Genomic DNA, 13,690 nt, shown 5'->3' with positions numbered 1-13,690 from the left:
CCAGGGATCAAACCCAGGTCTGTCCTGGGTCAGCCAAGTGTTAGGCAAATGCTGTGCTATCACTCTGGCCCCTAATGTTTTAATTTTAATTATTTTTGGGTAAAGTCTGATTTTAGAAATTTAAAAGTTAAGAATAAAAGCTTCATATAATGCACTGAGAATCTAGGTGTTTTATTAATTAGGACCAATAAAAACTTTTCTTGTAATCCACCACTATTGCTATTTTTTTTCTTTGTATAGTGTAAGTCTGTGTCTTTTTACTTAAGTCTCAGTATTGAATTATTACTGATATGAAGCATCAGAGAACAAAGATTTGTTTTGCTATGTGGTTGAGAAAGAAGATTTGATACTTAGATTGCAGAATAAAAATACATTAGGTATTTAGAAAAGGTTTTACTTTATTCTGAGTTATGTTGTCAATCATTTGGAAAACAACTATATCATGTGATGAACATTTTCAATGAGAACATCTATATTTAATCTCCCCAACTCACAGTAATAGATTTCTGTTCTGTAATCTTACCCACAGTAAAGAAATTAACCAACAAGCTGCCTGATCTTTTGAGCAAGATTGAAAGTATCAACCAACAGCTGTTGCCTCTGGGCAACATCTCTGACAATGTGGACAGAATCCGAGAGTTAATCCAGCAGGCCAGAGATGCTGCCAACAAGGTGGGTCTAAGCACACCTGGTTTACTGATAAGTTATCACGTTCATCTGGAAAGGAAAACATCCAGTTTCTTACCTTCGGTCATTTATTTTAAATGTGAACACTGATTTCTTCTGTTCTTCAGCCTCCATATATCTTCATCCCCTAAATGTTCTAGAATTTCAGGGATCTGAATGTTATAACAAGTTTTCATCTCAGAGCACTGATGCATCAGTTTTTTATTTGAATTTGCCATTATTTGATTGAATTTCTGACTCTTTCTTAAAATTGGATTTGTCCTAAAACATAGAAATAAAATTCTCCTCTTTTCAATCATCTTTTCTCCTTCAAGAAGATGCGTGGAGATAGGGTTACATGGTTAGAATTCTAGTCACCTCTGTAGAGAAGTCATGGTTAATTTTTCAGTTTACTATTATTTCCTTTAATCTCAAAAGCTGCATTTCTAGGAAAGTGAGTTAAAAGCACTGCTCTATTACCCAGTTTTCAAAGCAGTTGTATGAAGTTATAATCCAGGCCTGGAAAATAGTAACATTCATTTCTTTCTTACAATTACCTAATAATTATCAGGTGAAAGTCTGATATATTATTCAAAGGAGTAGCCACCAAGACATAAATGATGAGCACATCCACCTTTGTCCTCATAAGTGGTTGACACCATTGCTTTATTTCCTGCAGGTTGCTGTTCCCATGAGGTTCAATGGTAAATCTGGAGTTGAAGTTCGGCTGTCCAATGACCTGGAAGATATGAAAGGATACACATCTCTTTCTTTGTTTCTCCAAAGACCTGATCCAAGAGAAAATAGGGGAACAGAGAACATGTTTGTGATGTACCTTGGAAATAAAGATGTAAGTATTGATTGGACATTTTCCTTGTTTTCAAATCCAAATATGGATTTTGAACAGTGTGACCAAGTATACCATAGTAGAGAAAAACACACCAACATGCCCACAATTCCACCACCTTGATGGCACCTCCCACCAGTCTTGGCAGCTTGGCTGCTGAAAAAAATTCTCAAGGTCCTACCCAATTGGTTTTACATGTGGGCAAATACCTAGCATGTGCACCCTGAGGTTTATGATAGGTAATCCCAGGGCAGCAGAATGGAAACTATAAAAATCAGCAGTGACTCTTCCTTACAGATTGGAGATTTTTCTCTTCTTCCTGCCCAGTAGAAGCAACTTTTTCAAGTCTGGATCTAGGTAGAGTTAAAGCTTCTCTGGATGAACCTAGAACCAATGAAGCCACTTCTGCAGAAATAATAATAACTGCAGTTACACTGTCTCTTTATAATTCTAAAATTTAAACCACTACCATTGCAGGCACTTTTAGATGATTTAGTTTAGCTTTTACTTCCTCGTCTTAAAGAACACTTCTATTTTAGAGGGCAGGCTGGCTGGAATAGGATATAGTGGTTGGACAATAAATGTCAGGATAAAGAACGGTGTAAAGGAAGCCTCAAACCCCAATTCCTGGGGAGTTGGGAAATGTTGGTCTGGAAGCAATGCTGATACAGATTAGGGAGATAAAATAGACTCAGGAACTTTTACTACAAGCTTTCTTCCAGTAGGCAAAAGGGCATTGACAGGCAAACAGGCTAGCTGTGGGACCAAAACCAAAAGAAGTCTCTCTGACCTGAGGTCCTTATTGGAAGAGAAGGACCACCCCCATTAGGGATAGATAGGAGTAGGGGGCCAATCTAGAGGTACTTCCCACCCAGGTAGGGCAAGCACATGATTAGAGTGAAAACCAACTGGATACTTCAACAAAAACTGGGTACTAAAAGGAGATAAAGTAATATGCATAATACTCCTTCAGTAACAATAAAGAAAACCAGAGTATCTAAAAATAAAATAAGGGAGAGAGAGACAAAGAGAAAAAATGCCTGTCAGAGACAGGCAGGGGACAGGACAGTGGGGTAGGGCTAGAGTGAAACTGGGGAAATGGCACTTGGTTAAGGTGGTAGGAAATGTGCACTGGTTAAGAGTGTTGAATATTGTGTGACTGAAACTCAATTATTCACAGCTTTATAAATGTGAAAAAAAAGAAATAGATCACACACAAATGTAAATTAATGTTAGAGAATGAATAACAGAAAAAAGTCTTCATGAGTTCCAAATTTCCTTGGGCTGTTGCATTCCTCTATAGCAATGGCTTAGGAATAAAAAAATACTAAACATGTTATATGGTATATGCAACATCAGATATTTCCTTGGATTTTATTAGTGTTGAATGGAAGTATACACTTCTTTATGGTAACAGTGATGTTATAGCAATAAAAATATATATGTATAAGAACGTTAGGATAATCATTCCTCACAATTTTATGATTCAAGGAATTGGTACTTTGTAACTTTCTATATAATAACTTTAGGCTCTGTGTAGTTAAAAACTACACATTGCTTTATTCCTTAAAAGAATTATACCGAACTCAACGAGTGTCACACCCTGCATTTAAGATAGATGCTTACTTCTTGAATGTATTAACTTACAGTTAATGTATAATGTATACATTGAATGTATCAATTTGCATTTAAATTGTTAAAATAATTAATTTTATACAATGTATACGTTACCACTTTTAAAAATTATACCTGCCTTAAGAAGCTCACATTATAAAAAAGAAAAATATGTATACTAAGCTAATGGTGATCATATAGAATGACAAAACAGGGGCATGTACAGTATGTTAGAAGAATATTTTATAGGAAGAGCAAAAATGACTTAGTTCCCTTACCAGATTAAAATATAATAGAAGTCTGAGATTACATCTAGTATAGAACCATTCCCTGCAGTTCTGCAGCAATCAAAGACACACCTGGTGGTTCTAGGGATGAGAGTGGGTCACGCAATGCAAGGGGCTCTAACCCAGATGTTATGCCTGCAAGTGTATGCTCTTATCATTTTAGTCATATCCCCAGAACTCATATCTGCTTCATTTTTATGGCAGGCTCTAGGTCGCTATTTGTATATTAAGTGAACGGGAAGAGGGGTTGTGAATAAATGAGTGTTTAATGATGAGCAAAGACAGCCAAGATATTAATTACATGCTCTATTATATACTATACAAAGATGTACCTCATTTATTATGTCTGCCTCAGGTTTATTAACTTTAAGCTCTTTAATTATTGAAAGTGCATTCCTATGGGATGAGAATTTTAGAGAATACAGTATGTGAAGTATTCTAAGATTATCTTCATGTCTCCAGTCCTCCAAGGACTATATTGGTATGGCAATTGTCAATGGCCGACTCACATGTATCTACAATCTGGGAGATCAGGAGGCTGAACTCCAAGTGGAGCAGATGTTGACCAAAAGTGAATCTCAGGAGGCAGTTATGGACCGGGTGAAATTTCAAAGGTACAAATTATATCATTTATGGTATATGTTTTTTGTTTTCTTCTGTGGCCACAGCTGACAGTACGTTTAGTGGCTATTCTTGGTTCTGCGCTCATGAGTGACCTCTGGTAGTGCTGGGGGATTATTCCTGGTACTCATGACCAAACCAAGGTCAGTTACATGTAAGGTATCTTGTCTCCTCTCCTATTTCTCCAGCCCCAACTGTTGTTCTTTGTTAATCTAACCATACCTACCGTATTTTCCGGCGTATAAGGCGACTTTTGAAACAAAAAAAAGTCAACCGAAAATCGGGGGTCGTCTTATGTGCCGAGTATATCCCAAAAAATGTTTCAATATGCTGCTAAAAGAAAATTGTCTGAATATTGCCACAAAACAAATTTTCCAACTCGATCCTGCACCAATCACTGCAAGGCTGCTCGGACCGCCTCTCTAACTCAGCCAATCCAAGCAGGCTTTTGATGCATGCAAATTAGACAATGTTCTGTACCGAATCTACACTGTAAAAAGCCTGCTCAGATTGTCCAGAGTCAGAGAGGAAATCTATTACAGTATAACCTCTGAACCTTTGCTTGTTGTGATTGGCTCACTGTGGTACATACAGTTGCAGCAAAGGAACGTTCTGTCTGATACAGCGAATATAGGTCTAAACCTATGTTTTAACTGCAAAATTAGTGGGTTGTCTTATACGCCCAGTCATCTTATACACCGGCAAATATGGTACTAAGATTCCACTGTGTGTCTTGGTTTTGATTTTTTTCACAGTTCTTTACATAACTTTACTGTCCAATTTGTTTAAACAGAATTTATCAGTTTGCAAAGCTTAATTACACCAGAAAAGCCACATCTAGTAAATCAGAAATGCCTCAATTTTATGACATGGATAGTGGAAATAGCAAAACACTCCTGAATTTGGATCCTGAAAATACTGTATTTTATGTTGGAGGTTACCCAGATAATTTTAAAGTAAGTATGAATGTTATTTTACCAAGTGAAAATACATAAGTTAAAATTTGTTACAATGGCCTTATATCTCTAGTTGAACTACAATGAAATAATAGTATGAGATATAGAATATTATGAAATGTAGAAATAACAGATCTAATTGTGCATTAAAACATATCCAGTAGCAAAAGATGATAACACTTGTGGAGTACTTCTTTTGTGCAATCACCTAAGCTTCAGTCTATAAATTAAAATAAGCAGGATTTTCATTCCTATTTCAAAGAAGAGGAGACAGAGGCAGACAGAGACAGAGACTGGCTTCATCAGTCTCATAAAACTGGTTACTAGTGAAGCCAGAGACTAGTCTAGGTCTACATCCTTAAGCCCTATGCCACACTGGGGGTTAAAAGTAAGAGATTTATACTGTTCCTTGGTCAACCTGCTCACTATCTTTTGTTCAGCTGATGGAAAACGTATGTCTTTGTTTTGTTTTTAAGCCTCCCCATAGAATACATTTTCCTCCATACAAAGGTTGTATTGAATTAGATGACCTCAATGAAAATGTGATAAGCTTGTACAATTTCAAATCAGCGATCAATCTCAACACAACTGAGGTGGAGCCCTGTAGAAGGTAAATAAAACCTGAAAACCAGTGTTTCTGCCACTATGGTTTTGGTAACCCTCAGGTCTATTACATAAAATAAATTGCTTAGATGTTGTTAATGTTGCTTGTTGCTTTGGACAAAAGTTTATAAATTAAGCTTGGTTACAATTCTGTTAGTCCACCTTTAAAATATAATTGTAGTTCTCTTTTCCTCATTTGCATAAAGCATCTGGTTTTCAAAAATAAATGATTAGTTTAAAATAATTCTTATTTTTGGGATTTTTTTCTACTACAAAATTATTTATGCAGTATTAAATGATAATTTATTTAGGCCCCCAATTGCATGTTAACTATAAGTGCATGTTAACCAAAAATAGCAGAGGTTGAATAGTCAGAAGAACCTGACTTTCTAATAAATTTGTATATATGAGTTTCCTTCAAACTAATGCATTGAAACTCCTGATGGAGCCAAAGCAATAGTACAGCAGGTAGAGGGTTTGCATTACACAAGGCCAACCAGATTAGATCCCTGGCATCCCCTGAGTACTGCTAGTAGTAATTCCTGAGTGCAGAGCCAGGAGTAATCCCAAGCATCACGGGTGTGGGGAATAAACATTCCTCACTCCAAATAAAGCCTATTGCTTTTATCTCTTGGTCTTTCTCCTATAGTTAAAAAAAAAAGCCTTGAAATATTCTAACATTGGTCAGATTACCAAATTTTGCTTCAAATTAAAAATGTCTTATGACAGGGAACCTCCTGACCAGGGAACACTCCTGGTGATTCTGGGCCAGCAAGAGAGCAATTTGATGCAAGGCTCCAAGAATGTGGAACTACACAGGCCTTGTGGGCTGTAGCTTAACCAGATTACCACAGTGCTGCTCAGGGACAACCAGTAGCTTCATACTCACAGGTCCTCAGAGATCATCTGGGCTGTACCCAGAAATATCCAGGAGACAATGTGATTCAGAAAATTGAACCAGGGTCAGGAAAATGCAAGGCAGGCACTTTAACCTACGTACAACTTCCCAGCTAATAAATTAATAATTTTATATCATTTGAGATCTGCAGCTTTCAAATATTGGTTTCCTAAATAGAAATTTCCAAAAAAGGGCCTTAAATATTGTTGTTATCTTTTTTTTTTGAATTGTCAAGGATCAAACCCAAGACCTCACACATATAAACCATGTGCTCAACCATAAGTTCTACCACTGAGCCACATATCCAGACACTTGACTATCATCTTTTTAGAGTTTGAGTTTGATTACCATAGAGTGTAGGAGTAAATCCAAGCAAAATACTAGCTGTTTTAATATGTTTCCTCTTCTTTAGAAAAATCATGACAAATGTCTTGCATGTATTACATATGTTTTATTCTGATTGCACATAGAATCTCATATTAGTTGTAATTCATGTGACAGTTCCTTGCTGAAATGTTCTAACTTACAGTGATTGATTATAACAGGAGAAAGGAAGAGTCGGACAAAAATTACTTTGAAGGTACAGGTTATGCTCGAGTTCCAACGCAACCAAATTCCTCTTTCCCAACCTTTGGACAGACAATTCAAACCACCGTGGACAGAGGTTTGCTGTTCTTTGCAGAGAACCAGGTAATTTCTAAGAAGCATCCAGTGTCTACTCAGTTGAATGATACAGATATTTAAGAGATTTATGATATTTAAGAACTAACTAGGAATGAAAAACTACGTACAAATGTTACTTCCTTTTGTTCAATTCTATTTTCTTTGCCTGTGGGAATAAATAATTGTTTTCATGAAGCAAGTAGCCAGATATTGACGAACATGACACCAAAATGTGAACGAAATCTCCCCCTCTCCCACACTTACTCTTTGTTCTCATTATTGTATTTTGTTTTTAAAAAAACCTATTTATTGTCTGAAATTTGTTCTACCCAAAACCCATGCAGACTCCTAGAATTTCTGAGAGCTGGACTGATTCACTCCTTTCTTCTTGGCCTGATTCTGTCTAGATCATGTGGGGATTGAATCTTTATCAATCTGATTTACATTTGTTTTCCCAAGACACACAAACCTGTTTTCAAGTAGCAGAGACTTCCAGAAATCAATCTATGTACACTCATTTAGAAATGTCCAAAGTGACACTCTATAAGAGATCATTAGTGCCACCTCTGGTAGAAGGATCTGTGGAGACTGTATAAGAACAGGGGTTTCTGTGGTTTCTCATAGGTAATATTTCAGAAGAAAGGTAGATCAGTCCATTTATTTCTGTTCTCAGAATGTGGGATTGATATTGAGTGTGGGATTTTATAGACATTTCTACCTGTAAGGTGGAAACACCAACCTGACGCAGTTCTGCTCCCAATACTTAGTTCAAATGGTTTGGGAAGGTCCCAGCATGCCTGAAGAATATAGCACATGTGACTTCTTCAGGGAAAGGAACCTGTTTTATTGGACCTCAATTTGAAGTTCTTAGAGACTAAGAATCAGAAATACTACTCAAGTTAGAATAAAGCATATGTAATGCCCCAAATAATCAGAAAAAGATAAATGATCCAGTGACCTGATAAGTCATATGGCTCTTACTATTGTACAGTGAAGCTGTTCTCTTGTTTTTGAATGTGATGCCCTTCCTAAGGGTAAGGCTTTGGACCTATTTTTCCAAAAGAGAATAGATGACTAATGTATTGCCTTTTAACAGTGATTTTCAATGACTGGTGGCCATACCAGTGCCAGTCCACAAACATAAAATGGTTAAAAACCACAACTTTTCACCTGGGAGATGTTATGTGACTCCAGCCCTCAAAGATGTTATATTCTTGAGGAAAAGACAAGTATTAAAAGTCATGCTCATTAGGGGCCAGAGAAGTAGCACAGCTGTAGGGCCTTTGCCTTGCAAGCTGCTGATCCAGGAAGGACAGTGGTTCGAATCCCAACATCCTATATGGTTTCCCAAACCTGCCAGGAGCGATTTCTTAGTGCAGAGCCAGAAGTAACTCCTGAGCGCCAAAAACCAAAAAAAGAAAAAAAAAAGTCATGCTCATTAAATAAACTCATGATAATGATGATTGATGTGGTAAATTGTTCCTCTAATCTAAAGCAATAAAATTTCCACTGTAGGGGAAATTTTGAGGTGCAACACAGATGAGTAATGGAGAAGACTTTGTTTTGAGTAAACTAAAAGCTTCATCTGAGACAAGGCACACAGAAGGCAGAATTTGAAAATGAAAAAACAGATGAGACATGATCTAGAGTGGGGGTTCATGAAGATGAAGAAGACCAAGAAAAGTCAGAGCTATGGCATGTAGCTGGGACATAGACCTCAAAATTGGAAATTAAGGAAGCACCAAGACTCACAATACCTGCTAGGGAGTTAGAACTTTATGCTGAGAATGAGAAGAGAGATGAGTTTGCACCTATTTTTTCCTAAAATCACTTCAGCTGGGAGTGGATTTTATGCATTTAGGCACACCTAAATTGGTGCTACTAGTTTGACTGTGATCATGAGAGAGAAAGATGGTTGGGGGAGGGTTTTATAAAGGATTCCCAAGGAAGTCTCTAGACTTAAATGCCAGGTCAAGCAGGAGGAACCATCAGATGAGCCTGAGATCTAGGACCGTGCCAAGAAGCAAATGATAGTAAATGTTAGTTTAAGTACAGCCAGGCCTTTCTCTCAAAGGTAGCAGCACTATTTTCAAATGCTTGTTACAGATCATTTTAAAATAATTTATTTCACCTTCCTTTTTGCCAGGTACTGTACATGATATTTAGTATGACATATCTTGCAATATTACCCATCCCCAAAATTGAATATTATAGCAATGTAGACCCTTTTAAATAAAGTAGTAGCCGAGACTGAAGACAATGTGTGAGTTGTGAGTAACCTGAGTTCCAGTCACCAGCCTTGCTTCAGTGGAGCCTTTCATTAACCCCTTTTGTTTCTGTGCTCTAGGATCACTTCATCTCTCTAAATATAGAAGATGGTGTTCTCGTGGTGTGGTACAAACTGAATTCAGAGCTGCCCAAGAAAAGCAAATTCAATGACATCATAAATAATGGGAAAGATCATTCGGTATGTCCTTACAATATGGTTTTGACTGTTAAATGTCTTTAGTCTTTTTCAAGTGAAGTCTAGGCCCCAAAAACTTCTCTATTATGATATTAATAGTAGTTGCTCATTGAGAAACCCATGCTTTTTACACTTTGAGCACTTGGTGTTCAATAAAAACAACCCTTCAATTCTGACCATACAATTGGTCAGAGGTTGGGAGGAAGTGTTTGAAAGGGTTCAGCAGAATAGTGGTGGAGAACTAGTGACACTTTGGTGATTGGTGTGGTAAATTGTTCCCCTAAAGCATATAAGAGATATAAACTTTTAAAATCTTGTAAAACTGTGCTCCTGTAGTATATGAATAAATTAAAAGAAACTGCAAACATAGTACAGCAGGTAATATGCTTGTCTTGCATCTTACAGTCTTGCATATAGTAAAACTGGGTTTGATCTCAACACCACATATAGTCCCTGAGCCCTACCAAGAGTAAGCCATGAGAACAGCTGGATATGATACAGCTCCCTAGATTAGTCAGTTAATTAATTGGAAATTTTGGGCATTAAGTACATAACATATATGACATATAATAATTAACTTTAATTAAAAGAATTTCTACCAAATACTTTAACAAATACCAAATATTTTCTGGGTTTTTTTTTTGTTTGTTTGAGGGTTATACCTTGTTTTTGTTTGGGTGCTCAAAGAATACTTCTGACTCATTACTTGGGGGTTGCTCCTGGCAATGCTCAGGTAATATCCTGGCAATAATATAATACTGGGAACAAATGTGGGTTACCTACATGCAAAGTATTTACTCCAACACATTAAACTATCTCTCCAACTCTGTGTACTAACCCAATATTACTACTGTTTAGTCTTCCTACCATGTATATAAGTTAATTTGATGGAAGACAAATATATAAGAGCCCAGAATGACTGCAAGCAGGATTCTTTTATTTCACATTACATGTTGACCCCTCTTTCAATTATTTCAGATTCTCATCAAAATTGGAAAAGTCCAGAAACTTATGTGGATAAATATGAATACCAAAAACATTAAAATTGAAGCAGAAATATTTGATTTCAACACATACTATCTGGGAGGAATTCCAATTGCAATCAGGGAAAGGTAAGAGCATGTGGTTTCTAAATAAAAAAGGCAGATTGACGGGGTCAATCTAACAGGTTAGATTCTATGACACAACTAATTAGTCTACCTGGTCTCTAGGCCATCATCCCTGGAATGAAGGTCTAGCTATTTCTTGGATTAACAAATATATGAATGAATGAAGTCCATTTGAAAGGAAGTGCAGCTTAATCTGCATGTAAAATAAAAATTGCCTCTTTGGGAATGTCTGTAAAGACAACTTTTACATTTGGTAGATTTGTATCTTCCAAAAAGGCTTTTAGAAGTCAGATGATATGGGCGAAGAAGACTCCCGTGGGGTTTAGCGCCGCCTCATGAGAAGCTCAAAGCACTCCCAAGCCATTTGATTATAGAATGCTTCTATATGTGAGCTCAGGTTAGTTAAGTCCTTTGCTCACTTGTAAAGCAATTGAAAGACGTGCTAGGTGTAATTCTCAGTTCACTGTGAAGGTATTCTTTGTCCTGAAACCTTTATATATGTGGGCATTATGCCACCTTAATACAAAGGAATTACCCTTTGTTTTAAAGTTGGCCATGAGACAGTGACGCAAGCCAAAAATCTCAATACAAAATGTTGAGAGTCGAATATCTTTATTTCAAGGTTCTTTGAACTGGAAAAGACCTTGCAGATCATGTCAGTACAATTTTGTTGTTGTTGTTTATTTGTTTTTGTTTGGGGCTATACCAGATGGTGCTCAGGGGTAATCCTGGCTCTGCACTTAGAAATCACTCCTGGCAGGCTCAAGGTGCCATATTGGATGCCAGGGATTAAACCTAGGTTGACTGCATTCAAGGCAAATTCTCTATTTTCCATGCTATTGCTCCAGCCCCTATGCTTTTAATTTTAGTAAAGAAATTGGGAGCCAATGATATTATATTAGTGTTTAATATAATAAATATTGAATAGCAATGTGACCATGTTGTGTACTAGCAATTTAGCTAGTCAAGTATTTTCAGTAGTGTTTATTTATTCCATTGAACAGACTGGGGGAGGGGAACTTGATTGTGTGCCCTGATACCTACTCAGAGCAGCCTGCAAGAATTCAAAGTGTCTTATGATATCAAGTGGTACGATAGGAGTTTGTAGCAGTGATGAGTAGGGAAGAGATGCTTACCTCTTCTAGACTCTAGGAAGCAAGAACAGCATGAAGGGTGAACAGGGAGCATGAAAGGGGAAGTGTCACATTCTCTAGGAAATTGGTTGAGGTTTGATTCCCACCAAGCTCTCAGACAGGAAAGGCAGTTCCTATTCCCCTGTCCAACTAAGACAGGGGGAACAGTTCCAGTTGTAGAGATCTGCAGGAAATATTTCACACAGTGAAAAGGTACAAAAATGGGTTCAGGAAATCCAGTGCTCAAGCAAGGAATTCAAACCACAAAAGCTTTCTGCTCCTAAGATGGAGTGCAGCTCAGTGGAAGAAGTCCAAAGAATGAGCCCCAGCCTTCTCCTCAGACCTCTGCTTTAATTGACAAGAATCAGGTCCACCCTAGGGTGGGAGAAGAATACCAACTAAGAAATAATCCAATATACTATCACTAGGCCACACCCTAGGGTGGAGTACAATAATTGATTAGGGTAGGATCATTAACCCAACAAAAGGAGAGGGGACACTCTGGGATCTGGGGCCCAGGGACAGAATCTGATGTCTCAGGAGGCACCAGGAAAATGGACTCTTCCATACTGGCATGTGTGCTGAAACAGAAAGAGTCATATTCATTTCTGTGTAAAACTGCATAGCAGGAGTCTCAAGTCCTTCAAGCTTCTGTAACACATTGACCATAGATCTGGAGCAAACACTTCCTAATAGCATGATCTTGGACAGGTCACCTACCCTCTTCAGACTCCTTGTTGCATCTCTACTGTGGGCAAAATAACTACCTCCCTTGGAAAGAGGTTATAAGGCTTTAGACTAGTTTGGAGTAAGTAAAGGAGTGAGCAGAGCACCTGGCTCCATAAGAGCATCAATAAGAGCTCAATAACTACAGGCACCTGGTTTATTGTAAAAACAAAATAGGATTTTGCCCAAAGTAGATGCTCTTGGCCATCAACACTTCTTATCTGCCACTTTCTTCTTCCTTCAATCTTCTTTGTAACATGGCCTTTATAACTAGCCAAGCTTGTGCTGTAATGCCAGTGAGGGTTTATTTATTCATTTAATGAAATTTAATCATATGCATAGTAACTATAGCTGAAGTATTTTTAATGAATTTAACAAAAATGAATACAGATGGGGCCCGAGCGGTGGCGTAGAGTGGTAAGACTTCTGCCTTACTGGCGCTTGCCTAGGAAGGACCTCGGTTCGATCTCCCAGAATCCTATATGGTCCCACAAACCAGAAGCGATTTCTGAGTGCATAGTCAGGAGTAACCCCTGAGCATCACTGGGTGTGGCCCCCCAAAATATTTAAAAAATGAATACAGACACCTTTCCACTTAGAAAAGTCTATTCCAAGGAAATAGCAGATGGAAATTGTGCAATTGGGAGTGTGGGAGAAGAAACATAAGATAGTCTTCTGGTAGGACACAGGGTTTGGAAAGGAAACAAGGCTAGAAGGGTTCCATTGGAAAAATGTTGAGACTCCTCTAGAGCCACACTTTGCCTATCAGAAACATATCCAAAGCATCAGGGTTACCAGGCAGCTTAGGTTCAGGCAGCATCCTGCTTCCATGTGGCAATTTATCACCACTCCTCCTTGTCCAGGTTGCACAGTTAAAAGATGGCAGACAGCATCTGGGTCGGAATAGTATTTTGAATCTTTCCATCTGGTCACTGACTAAATAGGACACCACACATGTTTTTATCATTGTCTAGAACCAAAAAGTTATATATATATATTTCTTCTGAGTTTATAGTGCTTAACCTAAAAGTAAACAAAAGGACTAGATTACTCAAGAGTTAGAGCACATGCCTAGCATGGGGAAAGGGCTGAACTCAATCATT

General features: G+C 37.7%; 1 protein-coding gene across 1 annotated transcript in view; it reads left to right on the top strand.

Moving 5' to 3' along the window:
- LAMA3 (laminin subunit alpha 3) overlaps positions 1-13,690 on the top strand; it is a 241,196-nt gene that overhangs the window by 201,006 nt on the left and 26,500 nt on the right. Inside the window, exons 56-63 of the mRNA XM_049770908.1 lie at positions 530-672; positions 1,346-1,516; positions 3,877-4,028; positions 4,829-4,991; positions 5,468-5,601; positions 7,038-7,182; positions 9,503-9,622; positions 10,598-10,731. Coding sequence (XP_049626865.1) covers positions 530-672; positions 1,346-1,516; positions 3,877-4,028; positions 4,829-4,991; positions 5,468-5,601; positions 7,038-7,182; positions 9,503-9,622; positions 10,598-10,731 — 1,162 coding nt within the window. The remainder of the gene's footprint in view (positions 1-529; positions 673-1,345; positions 1,517-3,876; positions 4,029-4,828; positions 4,992-5,467; positions 5,602-7,037; positions 7,183-9,502; positions 9,623-10,597; positions 10,732-13,690) is intronic.

The sequence above is a fragment of the Suncus etruscus genome, chromosome 3 (genome assembly GCF_024139225.1).
Source record: "Suncus etruscus isolate mSunEtr1 chromosome 3, mSunEtr1.pri.cur, whole genome shotgun sequence".
Taxonomy (NCBI): Eukaryota; Metazoa; Chordata; class Mammalia; order Eulipotyphla; family Soricidae; genus Suncus; species Suncus etruscus.
This window is presented reverse-complemented; position numbering and strand designations above follow the sequence as displayed.